Source organism: Montipora foliosa, chromosome 9, assembly GCF_036669935.1.
Source record: "Montipora foliosa isolate CH-2021 chromosome 9, ASM3666993v2, whole genome shotgun sequence".
NCBI classification, from domain to species: Eukaryota; Metazoa; Cnidaria; class Anthozoa; order Scleractinia; family Acroporidae; genus Montipora; species Montipora foliosa.
Genome location: NC_090877.1, coordinates 32,826,562 through 32,852,380, shown reverse-complemented (window position 1 = coordinate 32,852,380; position 25,819 = coordinate 32,826,562). Strand labels below are relative to the sequence as shown.

General features: G+C 41.5%; 2 protein-coding genes across 10 annotated transcripts in view; both read left to right on the top strand.

Annotated features, from left to right (window-relative positions):
* The window catches only part of LOC137971172 (tetratricopeptide repeat protein 28-like), a 244,727-nt gene extending 220,601 nt beyond the window's left edge, over nucleotides 1-24,126 (top strand). For 7 of the 9 annotated variants that reach the window (XM_068817934.1, XM_068817928.1, XM_068817926.1 and 4 more), the window contains 2 exons: nucleotides 20,072-23,093; nucleotides 23,569-24,126. In XM_068817934.1, the coding sequence (XP_068674035.1) occupies nucleotides 20,120-23,093; nucleotides 23,569-23,588 (2,994 nt within the window). In that variant the 5' untranslated portion in view covers nucleotides 20,072-20,119 and the 3' untranslated portion in view covers nucleotides 23,589-24,126. Of the gene's footprint in view, nucleotides 1-17,723; nucleotides 17,807-20,071; nucleotides 23,094-23,568 lie in introns of all 9 variants that reach the window. The other 2 variants (XM_068817933.1, XM_068817931.1) reach the window with 1 other exon arrangement.
* Nucleotides 10,063-15,836, top strand: LOC137971732 (uncharacterized). Its single transcript, XM_068818509.1, has 2 exons — nucleotides 10,063-13,345; nucleotides 13,447-15,836. Exons 1-2 carry the CDS (start codon nucleotides 10,063-10,065, stop codon nucleotides 15,834-15,836), a joined length of 5,673 nt encoding a protein of 1,890 aa, XP_068674610.1.
* Nucleotides 24,127-25,819: the final 1,693 nt, after the last annotated feature.

Below are 25,819 nucleotides of genomic sequence, written 5' to 3'. Positions count from 1 at the left end.
TGGATTGTGTGGTATTGAACTACAGCATTCCAGTCTCTGAAGAATAACAAATAAAAGAGAAGCGAGAAACGTTAGGCTCGATTTCCGCCGCTTACTCGAGTTCGGGTATCCTCCCCGAGAAGAGACGGCTGGACGCGTGAGCGATAGATTGTGTCTGTGACGTAAATTCAAAATATAATTTATGCGAAGTTAATAGTTGCGGGGAAATACCATTAGACATCCCAAAAACACTGACTTTAAGAAAACAGAAATTACATAACAGTGCTTAAAACGTCTGTGCGAAGTTTCCAGATGATACGAGCTTGAGTTTGTGGTTAAATGATCGATGTGAGTTTGAATTCAATCGGCGAATCATCAACGAAATCTTCGGCTGCTTTAGCTCTCAGTCGACCTCATCGGCCCCCTCGTTTTGCCAGCAATAAACTCAGCAGTACTTTCAATTGATCTTGAGGAATTTTACTTGCTCTTACATTAGCGAAGTATGAGGAGAAAACTGCAATAGCAATGGATTTGAAAACCGTATTTTGACCTTGGCGCCAACTGGAAAATCAGTGAAGTTTGCGAACTCAGGCGGTAGAAAACGACACAATTCCCATTCTCCAGCTTCTCGAACACTTTTCGCTGTCGCAATCTTGGATGTTTCCTATCTTAAATCACTGTAAACCTCGAACAGGCCGGGTCAAAGAATACCTTCGCAGCCAAAACATATAATTTATTCTAGACGGATTTGTGCAGGCGAGTTTCTGATTGGCGGAGATTAACAATGGCTCACCTCACGCGTCAAGCCGAGATTTCGGGAGTGAGCGCTGGCTTTTTTCCCGAAACAGCGGCTGGTAATCGAGCCTAGAAACGTTGGCTTCTGGGCTGACATGTTGATAATTTTCAAGTTCCCTCACAACTTCTTTTCACCACAAGTTTAAGCTTGCCCTCTGAGCATCTGACAGTTCACTGAAGTTCACTGAAATTAAGCCCTGTTCAGCGGGGTTAGTGTTTGGATGGGAGACCAAAACAATATACCTCTCATAAAACAGAAGCATCAGACCGAAAATACTATTAACCCTAACAAATGCGAACTCAGCAAGGTACATATTTTGTTAGCTTGCTTTATGCAAACAAGAACATCATTCTAAAAGCTTATTCTACGCAAAAAGTAGGTTCTGGAAGTAATTTTGAGAGTGGAAATCAAGGTTACGCGGCAGACGGCAAATACAAACTCACGACAAATACAAACTCACGATTAATTCAGTTAACACACCAGAAAGACGCTAACCTCATTTTGACAAGAAAATGCTTTACTATTGCCATAAAAACTATCCAGTTAAGCTCGCATATCATAAAACATGATGAATTCATAAAGGCCACCTTTTCCAGCGAACAATTTTTTGAAACAAACAACATATTTGCTATTAGAGGCAAAAACCCCCTCTATTTCATTACGTGCGTGAAGAGAAGAAACTCAATCGTGTCAAATATGCGCAATATTGCAACAAACTAAATTTCAGGATCAAACCCTATCCATGAAGAACCTTTTCCTTGAATAATGAAGCACAAAATACACGACAAGCTTTCTGTCAAATAATTCTTGGCTGTTACATTTCCAATTATTTTTTTTACCTGAAGACTGTGCAGAGTTGATCACAGATCCTTGTAAGGTGTTCGATTCGTTCAATCGTTCTCTCTCTTTGTTGAACCCATAAGTTACCAGAGAATTTTCCATTTGGTTTCAGTGTTCTACCTAGCTAACAGCACACTTGGTTGAATATTATTTGAGAAATACAGCTCACTTTGATTTCGGCTCGACGGGCGATAGATTGTTGTCGAAGTCCATTACTCGTCGCTTTTGAGATTCCAGGTGTTGGTATTTCACCGCCTGCCTAGTTTATCCAACTGACTTTCCATTATTGAGATCCATAAGGTTATATTTTGTTTAAGGATCCACTAGAACGCCATTCGCGTTACATGACTTTCGACGCCATTGCAGGCTAAGTTAATGATGCTACTGTGTCCACCAGAGAAATCTACGCAGTTCCACTACCCTGTCGATCCTAAGAAAATATGCGTAGAAGGATCTATGCACAAAGACACCACTTACCAGGGAAGTGACAGGCAAGACTTTTACCGACACGGAAAAAACAAAAATAACTAAAAAAACATAAAAACGAGATGCTTCCGTGAAGCATACACTGGGTTGCCTGTGGTACGTGTTACAGAAAATCAGAAGGCACTGAATTGTGTGGTATTGAAATACAGCATTCAAGTCTCCGAAGAATAACAAATAAAGAGAAGCGAGAAACATTGGCTTCTGGGCTGAGATGTTGATAATTTTCAAGTTCCCTCACAACTTCTTTTCACCACAAGTGTGCCCTCTGAGCGTCTGAATGCTTTGTAATACTAAAATTCACTGATGTTAAGCCCTTTCGGGAGGGGTTAGTATTAGGATGGGAGACCAAAAACAATAAACCCCTCCTAAAACACAAGGATCTGACCGAAAATACTATGAACGCTAACAAATGCGAACTCAGCAAAGTACAGATTTTGTTAGCTTGCTCTATGCTAAACAAATATTGATGCAAAAGCAAATAACTATTCTTACACAGTTTTTACAAAGAGCAGAAGGAAGTTTCCGGAACGGTCGATCGAGAGTAAAATATTTACGACATGAAAACAATATTTATTTTGAACCATGAATATAGAATATAAAAAGTTACGATCAGCGACAAACATTTTGGGAGATTTTTGCTACGTTCAAATAAATCGCAAAATCGAAAGTGACATGCCGGAATTCAGCGGGCGCCGTGATTAAGTTACCGCGGTATGTTTAGTCGCCAAACAGTGAAGTATCTGTGTCAAATTATGGCAAGATACCGGGTTTTTGTAAGTTTCTTTTTCTGTCAAGTGTTATAAAGTTTGACACTGAAATGAGCGAAGTCAAAACAAAGATCACAATCGCCCAACTCTTGTTTATGCAAAGTCAAGACGCGTACGACGTTATTTATCACCAGGTAATTCCATCATTTTGGAAATAGCAGCTACTTTATTATTCATCTGCGTCACAATTTTTCACTGATTTTGGGGCTCATTTTGTTGAAACTCAAGCACTCTTCCAACAGGCCTGTGAACCCTTCCTGCTTACAGAGCAATACTAAAAAACTTCTCCCATATCACATTTCAACTTTAAGCTCGAAAATTCAATACACAACATGATATTATAATTCACAAGGGCAGAAAATACCACAGAATCCTTTTCCAGCGAAAAATTTATTGAAACAAACAACATATTTGCTCTTAGAGGCGAAAACCTCTTCCTATTTCATTGCGTGCGTGAAGACAAGAAACTCAATCCTGTCAAATTACCACGTACTTCAGGTAAATACAGCTCACTTCGATTTCGTCTCGACGGGCGATAGATTGTTGTCGAAGTCCATTACTCGTCGCTTTTACGATTCCAGGGATTTGTTTTCACCGCCTGCCTAGTTTATCCAACTGACTTTCCATTATTGAGCTCCATAAGGGTATATTTTGTTTAAGATCCACTAAAACGCCATTTGCGTTACATGACTTTCGACGCCATTGCAGGTTAAGTTTATCATTCTACTGTGTCCACCAGAGAAGTCTGCGCATTTCCACTACCCTCTCTGTCCTAAGAAAATACGGACAGAAGGCTCTATGCAGAAAGACACCACTTAGCAGGGGAGTGACGGGCAAGACTTTTACCGACACGGAAAATAAAATAAAAAAAAATAATCTACCCATTTTCCGACTGGGATGCCTACGGCAACCCAGTAACGAGATGCTTCCATGAAGCATACACTGGGTTGCCTGTGGTACGTGTTACAGAAAATCAGAAGGCACTGAATTGTGTGGTATTGAAATACAGTATTCCAGTCTCCGAAGAATAACAAATAAAAGAGAAGCGAGAAACATTGGCTTCTGGGCTGACATGTTGATAATTTTCAAGTTCCCTCACAACTTCTTTTCACCACAAGTGTGCCCTCTGAGCATATGACAGCTTTGTAATACTAAAATTCACTGAAGTTAAGCCCTTTCGGGCGGGGTTAGTGTCAGGATGGGAGACCAAAATAATAAACCCCCCATAAAACAGAAGCATCTGACCGAAAATACTATTAACGCTAACAAATGCGAACTCAGCAAGGTACAGATTCTGTTAGCTTGCTTTATGCAAAACAAATATTGATGCAAAAGGAAATAACTATTGATACACAGTTTTTAGAAAGAGCAGAACGAAGTTTCTGGGACGGTCGATCGAAAATAAAATATTCACGACATGAAAACAACATTAATTTTGAACCGTGAATATAGAATATAAACAGTTACGATCAGGGACAAACATTTTGGGAGATTTTTGCTACGTTCAATTTTGTTATATTACGTTTTGGCTGCACAAATAAATCGCAAAATCGAAAGTGACATGCCGGAATTCAGCGGACGCCGTTATTAAGTTAACGCGGCATGTTTACTCGCCAAACAGTGAAGTATCTGTGTCAAATGATGGCAAGATACCGGGTTTTTGTAAGTTTCTTTTTCTGTCAAGTGTTATAAAGTTTGACAATGAAATGAGCGAAGTCAAAACAAAGATCACAATCGCCCAAGTCTTGTTTATGCAAAGTCAAAATTTACTCTCCAAGACGCGTACGACGTTATTTATCACCAGGTAATTCCATCATTTTGGAAATGGCAGCTACTTCATTATTGAACTGCGTCACAGTTTTTCACTGATTTTGGGGCTCATTTTGTTGAAACTCAAGCACGCTTCCAACAGGCCTGTGAACCCTTCCTGCTTACAAAGCAATACTAAAAAACTTCTCCCATATCACATTTCAACCTTAAGCTCGAAAATTCAATACACAACATGATATTATAATTCACAAAGGCACAAAATACCACAGAATCCTTTTCCAGCGAAAATTTTATCGAAACAAACAACATATTTGCTCTTAGAGGCGAAAACCTCTCCCTATTTCATTGCGTGCGTGAAGACAAGAAACTCAATCCTGTCAAATTACCACGTACTTCAGGTAAATACAGCTCACTTCGATTTCGTCTCGACGGGCGATAGATTGTTGTCGAAGTCCATTACTCGTCGCTTTTGAGATTCCTGCCTAGTTTATCCAACTGACTTTCCATTATTGAGCTCCATAAGGGTATATTTTGTTTAAGGATCCACTAAAACGCCATTCGCGTTACATGACTTTCGACGCCATTGCAGGCTAAGTTAATGATTCTACTGTGTCCACCAGAGAAATCTACGCAGTTCCACTACCCTCTCGATCCTAAGAAAATACGCGCAGAGGGCTCTATGCACAAAGACACCACTTACCAGGGGAGTGACAGGCAAGACCTTTACCGACACGGAAAAAAATACTAAACTAGACCCTCCGTGAGGGTACACTGGGTTGCCTGTGGTACGTGCAGCGTTCCACGCATTTCTTTTCAAGTTGGGGGGTTGGGGGGGTCACTCAGAAGTCATACCAGAAGTCATACCACTCGATGTATAAAATCTTTCTTTCCTTACAAGGACCGTATTAATCGTTCACAACAATCCAGAGTTATTTACAGAGCAAATTGTTGGGATTGTAATGGTTTTTACATCGGTAAAACTAAACGGCGGCTTCACGATAGAAAAACCGAACATTTTAAGGCCCTAGCTAAAAATGACAATACTTCAGCCATTGCTGACCACGTCAAGGCCACTGAACATAACATCAAGTGGGATCATTTTGATATTTTAGCGAAGGGCAAAACTGACTATCATTGTAAAATAAAAGAGACCTTCTTTATTCAAGAACTTGAGCCAGCTTTCAACGTCAACGTCGGAAGTGAAATGCTGATGCTTTATTAATCTTTTCTGTTTTTATTAATATTATAATTATTATTATATATTTTACTGTTAAGTATTTGCTTAATCTAGGTTCCAGTCCCCTCATCCGCTTTGTTATATATAAATAGCTGTTTTAAATTTCAACGGTTACTTTTGAAAATGTATGTAGAGCACATACAAAACGTCAAGTCATAGTTAAAATGAACAAGTTCAATATGTTTATCACTGCTGTTTGTGTCTTATTTTTGATCATACCAGAAGTCATACCAGCAAAGTCCCTATGGCTCACAGGTCCTCACACGTTCGTACGACGAAACAGATCCTTTTCTGAGGTTAAAAACCTGGCTACCGGCCTATTAATTAATCATTTGTCAGAAAGAAGAAATTCCTGTCCTCTTTAAAAAAAATTGACACGCATTGCTTACGTGTGGTAGTGAAGTAACACAGCGATTTATTCCATAATGTCAACTGAGCTGTGTGTTGTCTTCCAGGAGATTCAAGTTGTCCTTGCGTAATCTGTAGCTCTAACAGTGCACGATATTGTTTTGGTATTGTCTATCATTGTAGTGCCATGGTAGGAGTCTTCGGTAAATAGCCTGAGAAGACATGTGGTTACTAGCAAAGTACTGAGCCCAGAAAGATTGAAGAAAATAAATGGGAAGTGAAAAACATTGTCTTCTGGGATGACATGTTGACAGTTGTCTTTGCGTAATATGTAGGTCTAACATTACACGATATTGTTTTGGTATTGTCTATCATTGTAGCGCCATGGTAGAAGTCTTAGATAAATAGCCCCTTGAGAAGACATGTGGTTACTAGCAAAGTACTGAACCCAGAGAGACTGAAGAAAATAAAAGGGAATCGAGAAACATTGGCTTCTGGGCTGACATGTTGATCATGCAACTTCTTTCCACCACAAGTGTAAGCGTGCACTGACAGCATCTGACAGCTTTGTAAACAAAAGTTGAAAGCTGAGCGACCTAAGGGCCGATTTACACGATACGATTTTGTCGCATGGGACAAGCTCAAGACAGGCCTACGACATGACTTACGATTGTCGCAGCGTTTTAAAACATGTTTTAAAATGCTACGACATTTTTTCTGACGTACACAACAATCGTAAATCATGTCGTGGGCTTGTCGTAAGCCGTTGTCGCATGCGACAAAGTCGTACCGTGTAAATCGGGCCTAAGAAATATACCACTCAGTAACAGAAGCATAGGACCGAAAATTCTATTTTAATGCTATCAAATGCGAACCAAGCAAGATACAGATTTTGTTAGCTTGCTTTATGCAAAACAAATATTGAAGTAAAAGTAAATAAATATGGATACACAATTTTTAAGAAGAGCAGAAGGAAGTTTCAGGACGGTCGATCGAGCATAAAATATTTTGCCATCGGTAACAAAATCTACGACATGAAAACAACATTAATTTTGAACCACGAATATAAAAAGTTACCATCAGCGGAAAACAGTTTGGGAGATTTTAGTTGTTTTGTTGTAATTGTACAAGTTTGGCTGCACCGAGTAAATCGCACATCGAATTCAGCGGGCGCAGTGATCAAGTTACCGCGGCATGTTTACTCGCGAAACAGTGAAGCATCTGTATCAAATGATGCCAAGCTACCGGGTTTTTTTTTTGTTAGTTTTCTTTTTCTTTCGATTGTTATAAATTTTGACAAGAAATGTGCAAATTCAACAGAAAGATCACAATCGCCCAACTCTCAGAGGTTGACCATTGTTTCTGGAAAATCAAAAATTTACACTCCAAGACAAGGTTATTTATCACCAGGTAAGTCCATCGTTTTGGTAATAGCAGCTACTTTATTATTCATCAGCGTCACAATGTTTTGCCGATTTTGGGGGTCATTTTGTTGAAACTCAAGCACGCTTCCAACAGACCTGTTTATTTTCGTGACTTACGCGTGACCACAAAAATTCTCCCCGTATCACATTTCAGCACATGTATGCAAATTTGCTAAGCTCGAAAATTAACAACATGATAAATTTACAAAAGCTGGAAATTTCACTGAAATATTTTCCACCGAAACATTTCTTGAAACAAGCAACATATTTGCTATAAGAGGCAAGAAACCCTTCCTATTTCAGTTGCGTGCGTGCAAGCGAAACACACAATCACAAAGCATACGCAATTAAATAAATTTCTGACAGTTCGCATTCAACCCTTTTCGAAAGAACCTTGACCGTAAATAATAAAGCACAAAAGAGACAACAAGCTTTCATTCAAGTAATTTTTCACTGCCACATTTCCATTTTTTTTTAACCTTTGCAGAGTTGAGTACAAAATGAATGTTACTTGCCAGACAAACAGGCAAACTTTAAATAGATGCGGCTTCAGTAAACACTGTGAGACACACAACAGAGATCACAGATCTACTTGTGGTGTTCGATTCCTTCTCTGTCTTTGTTGAACCCGAAAGTTACCAGAGAAATTTCCATTTGGTTTCAGTGTTGTACGTAACACCACCTTGGCGAAATATTAGAGGTACAGCATATTTTGATTTCGGCTCGACGGGCGAAAGATTCACGCTATCGAAGTCCATTGCTCGTCGCTTTTTTAAGATTCCAGATCTTTATGTTTCACCGCCTGTCTTGACGTTCCATTCCTGAGCTCCATGTGGGTATCTTTTCTTTAAAGATGTACTAAAAAGCCATTCGCGTTACAATGACTTTCGACGCCATTACAGGTTAATTGTGCAGAGCAAACTACGCATTACCCCAGCCCCCTCAAACCTAACAAAATACGCACAGAAGACTCTATGCACAAAGACACCACTTAGCAGGGGAGAGACAGGCAAGACTTTTCCCGACACGGAAAAAAATAACAAAAAAACCCACGAAATGAAACCGGGATTCCGACTGGGTTTGGCAACCCAGTAAAAAACCCTCGAAGTGAAACCGGGATTCCGACTGGGTTTGGCAACCCAGTAAAAAAAACTGTTGCAGCGGAATCGTGCGTGACATTTCTTTTTTGTGTGACGTTTTATTGCATTGCGGTGGTCTGGGCCTTGCCGGGTCCCGGATGACCACGCGAGTTGACACTGGGGTGAATTGTTTTTCCGCTGAAGGTTTAGTAAGATAATTAAGTTAAGGTTTTCTCTCAGTTTACGGTACCAAGGACTTCACTGTTTACGGATTAAGGTTTCTATAAGGCGTCGTAAGGATATTAGGACACAGATGTAAGTTTTTTCTGTTCGTTTAGAATGATTTGTTTCTTGTTTTATTGTATTTTCATATTCGCCCCTATCGCGCTTTGTAATGCTAGATTTTGTGTTTTCCTATAGTTTTCGTTACCGCCATCCCATCGTATCATTGTATCAAGACTGCGTGGAAACGAATCTCTGTGGATTTTCAAGTAAACTGAGTTGTTGTGGTATGTTATATGGTACATCGTAAAGTCCCAGTGTAGCAGTTCCGCCGCTACATTTCGTAACGAAAAATCTTTATACTGAAGTTCCACGATCTACCAAGGAAATTGTTGTTGGAATGTATTGTGTTGATCCTTAATTCTTCGGGTTTTCGTCGTATTAATTGTGGAAATTTGCTTGTGAAATCGTCGAGAGAGCGGCAAATTACTCCATCACATGTATGGCAGAATCTAGTCACCAGGAACTCGCGGACAACTTTAATGTTCCAGGCGAATCAAATGTGCTGCAATTCGAAGAAAAGAATGGTGAAAGCGAGTCTGTGGAAAAAACTTCGAGCGATGTAAAAGATGCTACCCAACCATGGGATTCATTGGGCCCACGGCAACGAAATCCATCGGAAAAGGGCCTTGAAGAACGAATTAATTGTCTTAAGCAACAGCGTATAAACGCTCTCCGAGCTGTGTCAAGGAAAAGGACTGAAGTATCTGATCTTATGGTCAACTCCAACAATTTACACCTAGTGAAGAATGAGCTGGCTAATTTAAATGATTTAATCGAACATTATAAAGAAACCTTTCATGCCTACTATAAGGAGCTAACTGATGATGAAACCAAAGAGCGAGAGTACGCTCATTATGATGAGAAAATCAAGGGTATTATGGCGTACCTGCATCCAGTATATGCGTGGATATCACAAGCCGAAAGTCACCTAACTGACCAGCTAGAAAGGGCTAGCAGTAAGGGATCCAGACGGTGATCAAAAACAAGCTCTCGTTTGTCTGCTAGAGAAAGGGAAAGAGTTCGTCTGGCAGAGCTGAAGGCTGAAAGATCAATGCTTAAACAGAAACAGGCCCTGAGAGCCGCAGAGGAGGATTTGGAGTTAGAACTTGAGATAGTAAAAGCTGAAGCGAGGGGGAAAGCATTGGAGGAATTGGACAGAGAGCATAACCCCCCGTTGCCATGTGGTTCAAGCCCACCATCTGCTGTTGCATCCTTTTCCCCGATTGTGATACCATCTGTAGCGGCATCATTACCCAATGAAGTTACTTTAAAGCCCGAAGTATTCGTTCCTACTACTCAAACCCCAGCTACAACGGAGACACAGGCTAAGTCCGTCCTGCAAGGCCCAAGAATCAGTGCGGCTACAGATTCCATAGTCAAGACTTCCACATCTAATCCTAAGGCTGCAGAGTTTATTCCTACCACATTTGCAGATGGTACTTCGTCTACACCATATACTGGTCATGGTTCAAAAAACTCCAAAGAAATTGCACACGGAATTTCTGAAATTCAGTCACCTCAGCTGGTGGAGCGCACCTTTCAGAGTGTAATAGAGTTACAACAGAGACAAAATGAAACCATTATTGCAACTCACCAGCAGTTGACCGCTGCAATGACATTGCCTCAGCCAACCATAACTAAGTTCAAGGGAGATCCTATTGAGTATAACACATTCATTATGGCCTTTGATGCTCGTATTCACTCCAAGGCGACGTCGAACGCTGACCTTTTGTACTACCTGAATCAGCATTTCGAGGGTGAACCTGCAGATCTTATTCAAGGATGTTTACATATGAGTCCTGATGAAGGTTACCTGGAAGCCAGACGTCTACTACAGAAAGAATATGGGGACCCATACAAGATCTCTACTGCTTACCTTAACAAGATCCTGCAATGGTCTCCAATTAGATTTGATGACAACCAAGGTCTGAAACGGTTGTCGATATTCTTGACAAAATGCACAATAGCCATGAAAAGTATTTCGTATATGCGTGTCCTCGATCACGCACCAAACATGCAAGCTGTAGTCTCCAAGCTCCCTGCTAACCTGCAAGCTAAATGGAGGGATCAGGTCTTTAAGAAGAAGAAGAGGGTGAACGGTGCAACGTGTTTTGCCGACCTTGCTGAATTTGTTGAGTCTGCATCGGAGTCAGCCAATGATCCAGTGTTTGGAAGGGAGGCCTTGAACAAGAGAAAGGAAGAGGCTAAACCTCTCAAAGTGAAGGAACCATTGAATAAAGGAAGGGAACTGCCCAGTAAGGCTAAGATGCCGCCAAGGAAACCGGAAAACCCGTGGAAATACAAGGAAAGCAGTTTTGCAACAAATCCATCTGGAACCGTTAAGCCCCCAGTCTCAGATGGGGCCGGGCCCACTAATAACCGTGGTAGCCCCTCCTGTCAGCTTTGCAGTCGTGCTCATGATCTGGATGATTGCGAACTATTTAATAGGAAAACACCGGAGCTTAAGAGAGCATTCTTGAGAGAAAAGAATATGTGCTTTGGATGTTATGGAACAAATCACCTCTCAAGGAACTGTTCAAACAAACGAAAGTGCAAACATTGTGGCAGGCTGCATCCTTCTGCCCTTCACATCGATGGCTTCCAGCTGCCACAAAAGGACAATACCAGCCCTGCTAAGCAGGAGAATGACAAGGCAGTAAACAATGCCTGCACTAACCCTCAGAATGCTTCGTGCCATGCTGCTAAACTGAATGAATCAGTGATTCTCCACGCAATCTTGCCAGTACGTGTGAAGAGGAAAGGCAATACTGAAACCATTACAACTTATGCCTTCTATGATAACGGCAGCGGTGGCTGTTTCTTAACAGAGAACCTTAAAGAACAGCTTGGCGTTAAGGGCGAAAGGACGGAATTACAGCTTGGCACCATGCATGGCCAAAGCCTTGTGACCACCACTGTTGTGGACAGTTTGGTTGTGACGGACATGGAAGATAGAAACCCAGTTGAATTACCTCGCTCCTACACAAGAATGGAGATACCTGTAGCCGAACAGCAAATCCCAACCCCTGAATTGGTGAAGCAGTGGGAACACCTACGAAGTGTCGCTGAAAGGATGCACAAGTTTATTCCGAACTTAGAGATTGGCTTGCTGATTGGTAGCAATTGTCCTGAGGCACTGGAACCTTTAGAAGTAGTGCCAAGAGGTGACGAAGGGCCTTATGCAATGCGATTGCGTCATGGCTGGACTCTGACTGGACCGCTGCATGTAAGAGACACTCCATGCCCCAGTAATGTTATTTGCCATAGAATCACAGTTCGAGAGGCAGAGTCGGTCAAGGAGATGATATCGCCCCAAGCCATTCAGCAAATGTTCCAGTTAGATTTTAACGACCGCAAGTCTGGTCCGGACGAATACAGTTATTCCCGGGAGGACAAAAAGTTCATTACTGGGATAGAGCAAGGCATCCAACATCATAATGGTCATTACGTAATACCATTGCCATTTAGAAATTCTCAAACGACGATGCCAAACAATCGCGATCAAGCATTGAAACGAGCGATGTGGCAGAGAAAGAAGATGCTGCGTGATGAGAATTACAGGAACGATTATGTAAGTTTTGTAAACGAGATGATATCAAGAGGACATGTTAGAAAGGTGCCGGGAGACCGTCTAGAAGTTGAACCCGGGAAGGCATGGTACCTACCACACCACGGAATTTACCATCCTAAAAAGCCCCACAAAATACGTGTAGTCTTTGACTGTAGCGCAAAGTATGAAGGTGCATCTTTGAACGATCAATTGATGCAAGGCCCGGACCTTACTAATTCCTTGGTCGGGGTTCTCACACGTTTCCGGCAAGATCGTGTTGCGTTTATGGCAGATATAGAGGCCATGTTCCACCAGGTACGGGTCCCTGATGAGCAATGTGATTTCCTCAGATTCCTCTGGTGGCCTGATGGAAATTTGGAATTGGCTATCCAAGAATATCAGATGACGGTACATCTTTTTGGGGCAGCCTCTTCTCCAAGCTGTTGTAACTTTGCCTTGAAGCAGACGGCTAATGACACCGAATCCCAAAGTGGATCACTTGTAGCTGAAACCATCCGACGAAACTTCTACGTGGACGATTGCCTTCGTTCCGTCAAAGATGAACAAGTTGCCATTGAATTGATCCAAGGTCTTAGTGAAGCATGTGCACACGGAGGGTTTAACTTGATTAAGTTTATAAGCAACAGCCGTGCTGTCTTGGAATCTATTCCGCCCGAGAAACGTTCTAAGGAAGCCAGAGACCTTGACCTCGGCAGCGATCGTTTGCCTGTTGAACGTGCCCTCGGGGTACAATGGTGTGTGGAATCTGATGCCTTCGAGTTTCGTATAGTTCTTAATGACAAGCCACCAACAAGAAGAGGAATATTGTCAGTAGTCTCCTCAATTTATGATCACTGGGCTTTGCCGCGCCATTTACGCTTCCAGCGAAGAAGATACTCCAGGACCTCTGTCGCGAAGAGATGGGATGGGATGACACTGTTCCTGAGCAATACCAAGTTAGATGGGACAAATGGTTAAGTGAGCTACCACTTTTGGAACAGTTCAAGGTTAATAGGTGCGTCAAGCCAGCAGAGTTTGGAACCGTGGTGTCCCAGCAGATACATCTTTTTTCCGATGCTAGTTCTGTCGGATATGGCTCTGTTGCTTACTTGCGACTGCGCGATAACAGCAATCGCATTTACTGTTCTTTCCTTATGGGCAAAGCACGACTTGCTCCCATCAAGTCTGTCACGATTCCACGTTTAGAGTTAACGGCTGCCACAGTCTCAATTCGACTTGGAGAATTGTTGAAGAGAGAAGTCGATGGCAATCCTGATTTCGTGTACCATACGGACTCCACCACTGTGTTGCGCTATATTGCCAATGAACAGCAATGCTTTCATGTGTTTGTTGCAAACCGGGTGCAGCTTATTCGCGACTGCTCACGTTTAAATCAGTGGAAGTACATAGACACAAAGGAAAACCCGGCAGATGATGCTTCCAGGGGACTGAATGGACTTGCTCTCATTGAAGGAAAGCGTTGGTTGCAAGGCCCAGCCTTTTTGTGGAAACCAGAGAGTGAGTGGCCTCGACAACCGCGTATGGTGAACCAGGTCCCAGCTGATGGCCCAGAAGTAAAGGGGACAACCGTGGCCTCAAGCAATGTAGTGATCGTCAATCAGTCAGCAAGTGCTGCAAGCAAACTGATATACCACTTCTCTGATTGGCATCGGTTAAGGACAGCTGTAGCTGTGTTCCTGCGAGTAAAGAAGATATTGCAAATCAGATGTAAGGAACGTATGAATGTCAAGGAAGAAGTGTCAAGAGACGACAAAAACCTCGCAGACCGAAGGAAGCCTTCAATAACCAAAACAGCTAAGCATAAGGACACTGAAGAGCCTTGCTCACCTCTTACCGTGCAAGACCTGGTAGACGCTGAGTTCGCTATCCTAAAATTTGTCCAGGACTTAGCATTTGGTAAGGAAATCTACGCCCTCCAAGAGTTGGAAAATGAGAATAGCCTAGACAAGGAGAAGCTGCAAAAACGGAAGAAAGCAAGTATGAAGAATAACAGTCCTATCCAGCGCCTTGACCCCTTCTTAGAAAACGGTATCCTCAGAGTTGGAGGTAGACTCAGGCGTGCAGATTTGCCACACGAAACGAAGCATCCAGTGATTTTGCCACCGAAAAGTCATGTCACTACACTACTCATCCGTCATGCTCATAAACGGTTGGGTCACGCTGGGCGCGGTCATGTTATTTCAAGCCTACGCGAGAAGTATTGGATCATCAAAGTGAATACAGCAGTGCGCCAGGTGATATCAAAGTGTGTCTTCTGCCGTCGCAATTACAGCAGTCCAGGTGTACAGAAGATGGCAGACCTACCCAAGAATCGAATCTCCCCAGCACCACCATTTACCTACACTGGTGTTGACTACTTTGGGCCCTTCATTATCAAGGAGGGGCGCAAGGAAAGGAAGAGATACGGCGCTCTTTTCACGTGTTTGGTTAGCCGAGCAGTCCATATTGAGGTTGCAAGTTCTCTTGAGTCAAGTTCATTTATTCAAGCACTCCGGCGCTTCATCGCCCGCCGTGGTCCTGTCAGAGAAATAAGGAGTGATAACGGTACAAACTTTGTTGGCGCACGAGACGAGCTGCTCCAGGCCATAGAAGAAATGGATCATGAAGAGATCCACGCCAAACTCAAGAAGGAAAACATTGACTGGATCTTCAACCCACCCGCCGCCAGTCACATGGGTGGCGTTTGGGAGCGACAAATCAAGACCACAAGGAAAGTTCTCGCTGGATTAATGGAAGAATATGGTCATTGCTTAGATGAGGAATCGTTTCAGACCCTAATGTGTGAAGTGGAGGCAATTATTAATTCAAGACCCCTGACGACAGTCTCTGGCCAGCCTAACGACCTTGAGCCGCTTACTCCCAACCACATCTTGACAACCAAGTCAACTGTGATATTACCACCACCAGGCAAGTTTCAGAGCTGTGATGTGTATATGCGTCGGCGGTGGCGAAGGGTACAGTATTTAGCAAATCTATTTTGGTCTCGGTGGAAGGAGTACCTCGTTGTGATGCAGGAAAGGCACAAATGGCAACATCCTCAGCGAAACCTGGTTGAAGGGGATGTCGTGATAATCCGAGAAGAGAATGTTCCGCGTAATGCCTGGTCGTTGGCCCTTGTGCGAGTGGAGCCGGATTCACAAGGCTTCGTCAGGTCTGCTGTCGTCAAAACGCGAGAAACTACACTGAGAAGACCAGTCAACAAGCTTGTCCTAATTCTGCCCAAGGAGGAACAGGAAGGAGATCAAGAGAAGTAAACGCCCCTCAGACGTTTAGGGGCCGGGAATGTTGCAGCGGAATCGTGCGTGACATTTCTTTTTTGTGTGACGTTTTATTGCATTGCGGTGGTCTGGGCCTTGCCGGGTCCCGGATGACCACGCAAGTTGACACTGGGGTGAATTGTTTTTCCGCTGAAGGTTTAGTAAGATAATTAAGTTAAGGTTTTCTCTCAGTTTACGGTACCAAGGACTTCACTGTTTACGGATTAAGATTTCTATAAGGCGTCGTAAGGATATTAGGACACAGATGTAAGTTTTTTCTGTTCGTTTAGAATGATTTGTTTCTTGTTTTATTGTATTTTCATATTCGCCCCTATCGCGCTTTGTAATGCTAGATTTTGTGTTTTCCTATAGTTTTCGTTACCGCCATCCCATCGTATCATTGTATCAAGACTGCGTGTAAACGAATCTCTGTGGATTTTCAAGTAAACTGAGTTGTTGTCGTATGTTATATGGTACATCGTAAAGTCCCAGTGTAGCAGTTCCGCCGCTACAAAAACGGAAATCTACCTATTTTCCGACTGGGTTTGCCATAGGGCAACCCAGTAATAATAAAACAAACAAACTAAACGCAGACCTCGACTGGGTTTGCCATACTGGCAACCCAGTAACAAAACCTCCACTAAACAGTAAAAGGAAAACAAGAGTAGGAAATCTGCAACGCGTCCGCCATATTAAAAGTTTCAGGTAAGCTAAATTTATTGATGAATTTGAATCGGGTCCCCGGGGGGGGGGGGGGGGGAGGGGGGTGGAGTACTTAAGGACCTGGGACCCTGGAACCCTTAGCCTATACCAGAGCTAGTTTCAGCTGGATTTCGCTACCCTATACTAGAGTAAATTCCTCAAATCACTCCTATCCTAGAGTAGAGTTTTCCAGAAACTGAGGTCACTAGCACAGTCTAAAGCAAAGCCAAAACAAAACCTTATACCACAATCACTTCTTTCTTAAAAAGGATTTATTTATACTTGTCCAGCAATGCCAAGCACGTACGTACGCATTATCAAGACAATAAATTGTTTAATTTTAACCAGTATTAATACCACCGATTTCCGTCTGAATCCCGATTTTTGACATTTAATAATAGCCAGTAGCGTTTTATGATAGTCATCTATCAACGCTGTTGAGGCTGAGTCGTGAAGATTTAAACTTGTCGATCTCATTTTCTTATGTTTTCGAGTAGCAATTCCTGGTTTCCTTAGTCTTGAGTATAATAAGTTCTGGAGGGAGGGGAGTCCCAAATTGCTAAAAACAAAACTCACTGAGCAATCTGGGACTCCTCTCCCTCCAGGGGGACATATATTCCCCTCGTCACCAGGCGTCCCGAGTTCAGTGCCCGTTTTTGAATTGGACACTTTGCGAGGGCAACGCTTTCGGGCCGCCATTTTAGCAGGTCAACTTACAAGTTCTACGGAGCCTGGTGGCTTCGCGTTGCTACCTGGAGATGCTTCAAAGTGATTTTCTGCTCAATATCTTAATTTAAGTGATTTCATTTAAAGCTTACCCGCACGTGCGAGCAAAAGCCTAGCCTCTGTATCCAGAGAAGAATCCAACACTTTATAACTTCTCATGTGTGCCTTGATATCCTTATCACATTTTGCTATTATTACGCATTGAACGTTTGCTGGATTGTCAGAACTTGGCCACAAATTCCCCCAACAAACTCAGAATAGGACCGCACGCAGTCATAATGGTCTGTGTGCTTTGTCCTAATCTCTTGCGTGACAGCTCTGACGACACAATCACGGCACAACTCACGAAAGTCACGAAGCATTCGACTGGTTCAATGGCTGTTTGAGGGCTTTGAGGAAAATCCAAGCAGCGTATGCTTATATATAGGGGGATACCTTTCTTTGTTTGTTTTGCAGGTATGTTCACCAAGTGAATTAAGGAAACTTGTTTGCGTAAAAATATGGAATGGAATGAATCTTGCTAGAATGCAAATTTTTAGGTCAGTTATTTTAATTACCGGATATGTCACTCTTAAACCAAGACAGTTAAATTTCAATGACATGTTCCCCTTGACGTACAGTAGTTCCAGTCAATTCACGTTGTATTGTGTCAGTAAACCTAGAGTCTTGAATTGTTTAGTGAATAAATCGAGATTAGCTTTGGTGGTCAAAGGTCGACTTTTGTTGACAAACAGCATGTTGAAATTGGGCCTCAAAAATCCTCCGTTTCATTCCATTATTGAATTTAATTGCAGCGGAAACATTGCTTATTCCGGTGAATATAGTCTCGTTTGAGAAAGCCATGTACCAAGATGCTTTTTGACGGTCGAATTTGGCACAAATTTGGCACTCTGTAATCATCTAAAAAAGGTTAAGTTTTAAAATTTGGTCAAAATTCCAGTTTTGGTATATTGTACTGTTAACAGCGCTAAAGGGTGAATAAATTACTCTAGCTGTGCCATGCTGTTTTGATTTTCAAGTAACTCGTTCGTTATTTCAAAAAGAGCGATTCAAACAAGCGACATTTTGGAGTCGTTTTCACTCGCTCGCAAGGCCCCATTCCGAAAAAGTTGCCGTCCAGGTAAAATAATTATCGAAACAAAGTAAATATATTTTTCTAAAAATGGTTTTGGTAGTCCTTTATTGTGACAAAGTTTGGCAATTTTCGATTTTTTTATCTTGCATGGTCTTAGGTGAAAATTGCTGAGAGGCGCTCTTAATCTACAAAGAATCATTGTATTGATAGTTATATGGATTATCTTGCAAAAATTTTAATGTTACACTCTCTATGGCTGATGATCATGTTTGAAACATCGAAACATGTTCCTTAATCTCAAAAGTGTGGTTTATTTTTAGTAACACTTGTGCTATCCAGATCATTTGGAAAATAATGATAATATTGACCAATATTAGAAAACAGATACTCTACCCAAAGGCCTTCAAGTCCAATTATGGAAATGTTCTTGTAAGAATTTCCCACGACGATAACATTTTAATGTTTTGTAAGGCAAATTGCATGCGGCAGCTAACTGCTATAAAGAGATTCCAATTGTTGAAAACAAGTGCTTCTTATTAAATGTCAATGTACCTGAAATCCGAAAGACTTTTGTTGCCTAACTACTAAGTTTTCAAGCACAATTTTCTGTTCAGTGGGTTAACACCTTTTTCTTCGTGATTGTGTACGTATTAAAGAAAGTGATGTTAAAATTAAAGGAATAGCTGCAAATAGTGTTGCACTTGCTTCTGCAGTAAAACTCCAAGTGTGATAACAACACGTAGGTCAGGCGATGCGCCTTTAAAGGTTGTGCACCTTATCTTCTGCAGAACTGCTAGTAATAGGCAGTAATCACGTCACTAAGATAAGATGGCACTTATCCATGAATTGATTTAAATCTTAAACCTGATTCGATAGGCAATGGGAAGCCAATGAAGTTCGTAGAGAGCTAGTATAGTAAATGGTTAGAACCCAAATGAAAACGAACAGCATACTTAAGACTCCATTGATAGTACGGTGTCTAAGTGGCTACCCACATGTACGCATTGCGTACCTACTTTTTTAAACAACGCAGAGAAATACAAAAACACAATAGGTTCAATGCCCTGAGTACAGGATGCTAAACTGGCACAGCAAGATTAATTGAGCAGTGAAGGAATAACTACCTTGAGCAGTTCAATTAGCTCATTCAAAGTCCCTGGATCAAAATACATGGAGTAACCAGGTATCCAGACGAAAAAACATTGCTACGAAAAACAAGCAATTCCGACATTGAATAGATTTAGACCTGAAATAAAAAATTATGAGTTTGACGTCAATTGCAGAAAATTGAATATTACACTCTTAATGGCATCCCCTCCTGTCTTTTTGGTGTCAGCTACATACCGGCAGAAAATTTCCTGCCAGTGAAGCATATCTTAGGAACTTTTAATTAGCTTTCGATAAGAAAGATGAAATGGGATGCCATCACTTTTCGATAGGCTGTTTTTCCCTCATTTATTTAATAGAATTTCTATTTTTAATGTTCTGTGATTATCATTGTATAAAACGTTCTTAGTCTGTTAAATGCCTAAGTATTTATTCTGTAACAACTGTCTCCATTAGCCGAAATCATTCCTTGGGAAACCCTGATGCAGAAAGGCTTTGTTTTTTCCGAAATACTGACTTAAGAAAGTTATTCCTTCACTGTTCAATTATTCTTGCTGTGCCGGTTTAGAATCCTGTAGTCAGAGCATTGAACCTATTGTGTTTTCGTTCATTTATCTTCTAGGTGCACCCCAGATTTCTGACAAAAACTTCCCGGTTTTGATTATCAACAATGGTGGATAGAAAGTTGGACATTTTGGAGCGGCATATGCAAGAGCTTAGCATTGCAAGAAAGGAGGGAGACAGAGAAGGCGAGGGTTTGGCTTATTTCAATCTTGGTAACTACTATCATGCTGTAGCTCACTTTAATCAGGCTATAACAAAATACACAGAAGCATTAGCCATTTTTAAGAAAGTGGGTTTTAGGGCCGGAGAAGGAAGAGCCAATGGCAATCTCGGCTACGCTTATGAAAGTCTTGGTAATTTCAAGCAAGCCATAGAGTACCACCATCAATGTCTTAGTATTGCAAAAGAGGTAGGGGACAGGACCGAAGAAGGAAGAGCTTATGGCAGTCTCGGCAACGCTTATCAAAGTCTTGGTAATTTCAAGCAAGCCATAGAGTACCACCATCAATGTCTTAGTATTGCAAAAGAGGTAGGGGACAGGGCCGGAGAAGGAAGAGCTTATGGCAGTCTCGGCAACGCTTATCGAAGGCTTGGTAATTTCAAGCAAGCCATAGAGTACCACCATCAATGGCTTAGTATTGCGAAAGAGGTAGGGGACAGGGCCGGAGAAGGAGGAGCTTATGGCAATCTCGGCAACACTTATCAAAGTCTTGGTAATTTCAAGCAAGCCATAGAGTACCACCATCAACGTCTTAGTATTGCAAAAGAGGTAGGGGACAGGGCCGGAGAAGGAAGAGCTTATGGCAATCTCGGCAATGCTTATGACAGTCTTGGTAATTTCAAGCAAGCCATAGAGTACCACTATCAACATCTTAGTATTGCAAAAGAGGTAGGGAACAGGGCCGGAGAAGGAAACGCTTATGGCAATCTCGGCAACGCTTATAGAAGTCTTGGTAATTTCAAGCAAGCCATAGAGTACCACCATCAATGTCTTAGTATTGTAAAAGAGGTAGGGGATAGGGTCTTAGAAGGAGGAGCTTATGGCAATCTCGGCTACGCTTATCACAGTCTTGGTAATTTCAAGCAAGCCATAGAGTACCACCATCAATGTCTTAGTATTGCGAAAGAGGTAGGGGACAGGGCTGGAGAAGGAGGAGCTTATGGCAATCTCGGCAACGCTTATCAAAGGCTTGGTAATTTCAAGCAAGCCATAGAGTACCACCATCAATGTCTTAGTATTGCGAAAGAGGTAGGGGACAGGGCTGTAGAAGAAAGAGTTTATGGCAATCTCGGCAACGCTTATAGAAGTCTTGGTAATTTCAAGCAAGCCATAGAGTACCACCATCAATGTCTTAGTATTGCAAAAGAGGTAGGGGACAGGGCCGGAGAAGGAACCACTTATGGCAATCTCGGCCAAGCTTATCGAAGTCTTGGTAATTTCAAGCAAGCCATAGAGTACCACCATCAACGTCTTAGTATTGCGAAAGAGGTAGGGGACAGGGTCGGAGAAGGAAGAGCTTATGGCAATCTCGGTAACGCTTATCAAAGGCTTGGTAATTTTAAGCAAGCCATAGAGTACTACCATCAACATCTTAGTATTTGCAAGGAAACAGAGGACCCAATAGGGCTGGCAATGACATGTTATCATATTGGTCGGGTTCATGATTTTTTTGGCTCCTTGAGCAAAGCTCTTAATTATTATCGTCTAAGCATTTATTATTTTGATGAAGTTAGGCGTCTTCTTTGCTCAGAGGATGCATGGAAAATAAGCTTTCGTGACACAAATGGGTTTGCATACACCGCCGTGTGGACAGCACTCTTGAAGAATGGAGAGGTTGATGAAGCCTTATATGCTGCTGAGCAAGGACGAGCACAGGCTTTAGCAGACATTTTAAAGATGCAATACAGCGTTGATGAGAAACCTTCGATGAAGGTAACTATCTCTTTGGTTATGAAAGATCTACCTTCACAAACTGTTTTCACAGCACTTGAAGGGAACACGATCAGCTTCTGGTTCCTAAGAGATGATATCGGGATAAATTTTAGACAAAAGAAAATCGAAAATGGAAGTGCCAAGTCTCTGATGAAACGTACTTTTGAACAGATCAATGCAGGGACCGTTTTGCGATGCGAGAATCGTTCACTTGAAAGACAACGCAGCGACTTCTTGAGCAGTAGGGAAGGTGGTGAAGAAACCTTTCAGTCCTTGAGCTTCTCTGTGCACTCTTTTCAGCCCTTGTATGATGTCTTAGTCAGTCCTATAGCAGACTTGATCCAGGGTGATGACTTGGTGTTTGTTCCTGATGGACACTTTTGCCTGGCTCCTTTTTCTGCAATGAGTGACTCTGTCAGGATCCGTGCAATTCCCTCGCTGACTGCTTTAAAATTGATCACTATGGCACCTGACGACTTCCAAAGTAAGAACGAAGCGCTGCTTGTAGGCGATCCGTGCTTGAGCGAAGTCACTTACGGCACTGGTGAACCCATGTATGGACAGCTGCCGTGTGCGATAAAAGAAGTGGATATAATTGGAGAACTTCTGCAGACCGTGCCTCTTACAGGAAAAAATGCAACCAAAGCTGAGGTGCTGAAAAGAATGAAGTCAGTTGCCTTAATCCACATTGCTGCACATGGGGATGATGGATCTGGAGAAATTGCTTTGGCCCCAAATCCCGAGCGCACATCTCAGATCCCCGAAGAGGAAGATTACATGTTATCGTTGAGCGATGTTCAAGCAGTTCGTCTTCAGGCAAGACTGGTTGTGCTTAGTTGCTGTCATAGTGGCCAGGGAGAGGTAAAATCTGAGGGCATTGTGGGAATAGCCAGGGCTTTCCTGTGTGCTGGTGCCCGGTCTGTTCTGGTATCACTCTGGGCAATCGATGACGAAGCGACCTGGATGTTCATGGAGAGTTTCTACCAACACTTGGCAGATAGAAAAAGTGCAAGTACAGCTCTTCACCATGCTATGAAATCTCTTCAGGAGACAAAGAATTATTCGGCCATAAAATACTGGGCGCCATTTGTGCTAATTGGCGATGATGTCACCTTTGAATTTGGGGAGCTCGAACACGAAAAGAATGGTAAGTGCTATTTAAATATAACTTTGATGACTGAATTGCTGTACTTTGTACATGTTTTTAATCAGGAAGATGTCGAAAGGAGCAGGTACGTTCTTCACAGAGAAATGGCTTTAAAAACGGTTGCCAGAGTAGTTATTTTTACTCGAACTGCTTTGGCTAATACCTGAATTAAATAATGTCTGCATTCACCGACTCAGCTACTTCAGCTTCCTGCAGATAGCTAGCTGTTTGAGCCCATGTTATGATGGACTGGCTTTGAAACTGATCGGTGATTGTCGATTGCTTATGTCAAGTGAAGTGAGTTATTGCGGTCTTCAAGTCTACATGTCAAAGTAACAGTGAATAGGAATTAATGCTATTAACTCTAGCACAAACAGTTAAATGATTGAATGAAGATAATTGTTATATTCTTTACTTGTCAATCAAAACGAAATTCGTTATTAACATTTAACCCACTTCTTGTTTCTTTTTTCAGAAACGATGTCCAAAACGTGAAAAACTTACTTGGACTGTGATACGTCGATATCTTATTTTCCTTTCTTCGATTATATGAGTTATTGAAAACAATTCAATCATTGATACCTCAGTAGCAGTCAGACACAAGATATCATTCCAATTATAGTTAAAGTACATGAGATTTCAGTAGTATCAAGATACTGTCCAAGTCCTTACATTTGTGCCTTGTTTTGTAAGCATCTGTTGCAGCTACATGTTGCGCTTCACAATCACTTTAAGGCAACTTAAGGCAATTTAGTATTTATATCAATAAATAGTCCTATAGTTTAGTTTTAATTTGTATGTACAATTGTTTAGGGAATGTTTTACTAAACTCCATTCAAGGAAAAGTTTTTGGAATTTTATCAAAGTAATAATTTAAGTTCAATTTTATTGAGATGTCTAGAGTTAACTTTACTCCTAAGGATGAGTAATGTACAAATGCACTGTAGTCTTAGTAATCTTAATTTAACTCAAAATGAAGAGTGTGCTTTACTCGATCTGTGAGTAGTTGAACATTTTACTCAAAATAAAGGGTCAGTATGGATGCATTTGTCTCGAGTATTATTACCCCTGATTTTGAGTATTTTTACTCATTGCAGAGTCAATTGAACTCAAACCACTGAGTACAGTTTACTCAGCAACACTGCTTAAGGTTACTCACTATAGATACTCAGTATGGATGCATTGATTTACTCAATTTTTTTAGTTAAATTTACTCAGCGTTTTGTGTTGTGATGAGATTTCAGTAGTATCAAGATACTGTCCAAGTCCTTACATTTGGGCCTTGTTTTGTAAGCATCTGTCGCAGGATTATTTAATGACTTGATAGAAATCAGGGACTTGGCAAAACAGTTTGTTTTCATAACTGAGGATCTAGCTGTCGTGTTATTTTGGCCCTTGAAAATAACTCCAAGCTTTTGCAGTATGTTTCTCAGGTGGCATGTATACTCTTTAGCTTGCTATACCAACTTTTCATTTACAATATCATTAAGTTACAGTTTCGGGGAATGTGTATTTTCTGTATTTCTGTAAGGTTGGCCATAGCTAAATAAGCAAATTAATTGTTTAGGGACGCAAATGTCTATAAGCTAAAAAACAAACTAGGAAAGTAGAAATGTTTGGAAATTACAAAAATTTTAATGTAGCATTCACATTTAAATGATATGGAAATTTCTGGAACAAAACGCTTTATTCCCAAAGGGTTTGAATCGGGCACAACATTGAGTTAGCAGATTTGTTTATTGTTTATTTTCCTGCAAAAATTGGTTCAAAAACAGACACTTTTCTGACGCTGATGAGGACTAGGACAATTTGGGTAAATCTAACTCTTGGGTGAAGGACTCTTGCTAAGGCCTAGTACGAAACAAATGGAAAGTTCTTTACTTTAAAGTTCTACATGTTGCTTTTGTGATATTTTGTTACAGAGGAACTGGACCAATGCAAAATAATTCAACGAAATGGGTGATTTCTTCAAACTTCTAGAAGGTAAAAAGGTGTGTGGTGTAAAAGTTGCCTGATCTCTTAATTAATTGTGTGCATTTTAAAACCCTGGGGAGGTGGGACTTTGCCCATGCATATGCTTGTGGAAATTTTTTGAATTTTAAAAATGGTATGACTACCCGAGTCACATCATTTCATACCATTTCGCACCATTGCAAACGTTGGTCAGTAACTCTTGAGTTGAGAAAGGTATTAAAAGGGAAGATTCCATCCTTTCTCCGTGTTAAAACTGACAACAGGATGGGCACTCACCTCCTAAACCGAGCACCCCAAATCGAGAGTAAGGTCTAAGGTCTACTTCTCCACTACCATAGTCACGTCGACCACGGCTGAACGTGCAAACAGATTCAATCCGAACTAAAGTCTTTGTCTGGCTCTCCTCCACTTATGCAAATTTGGAGTATTTTGTACCTGTTATGAGCGGCCATCACTTCTTTCCATCCCTCAAACTGACATTTCCCCTTTTATTCAACTTATACGACGTACAGTCTACTTTAGACTTCAAATCTACTTCAACGAAACAAGGATTTTAAACAAGCTGAGAAGATTCATAATAGGCGAGGCAAAGAGTTGAACCCGGATCGATGGCTTCACCTTGCAGTTTTCGATATCCACTAGACTAAACGAGACAACCTCCCGGAAAATCAAATTTTTTTAGAGTATTGAAATAGTAGTACCCAGCAAAACAATTGAAAGTTAACCGTCTTCAACAGAGTTTTTAGAACCTT

Coding starts and splice junctions, on each gene's coding strand:
- LOC137971732 (XM_068818509.1), top strand. CDS start 10,063: ATGCTTAAACAGAAACAGGCCCTGAGAGCCGCAGAGGAGGATTTGGAG. Junction 13,346..13,446: donor ATCTGATGCCTTCGAGTTTC/GTATAGTTCTTA, acceptor TTACGCTTCCAG/CGAAGAAGATACTCCAGGAC.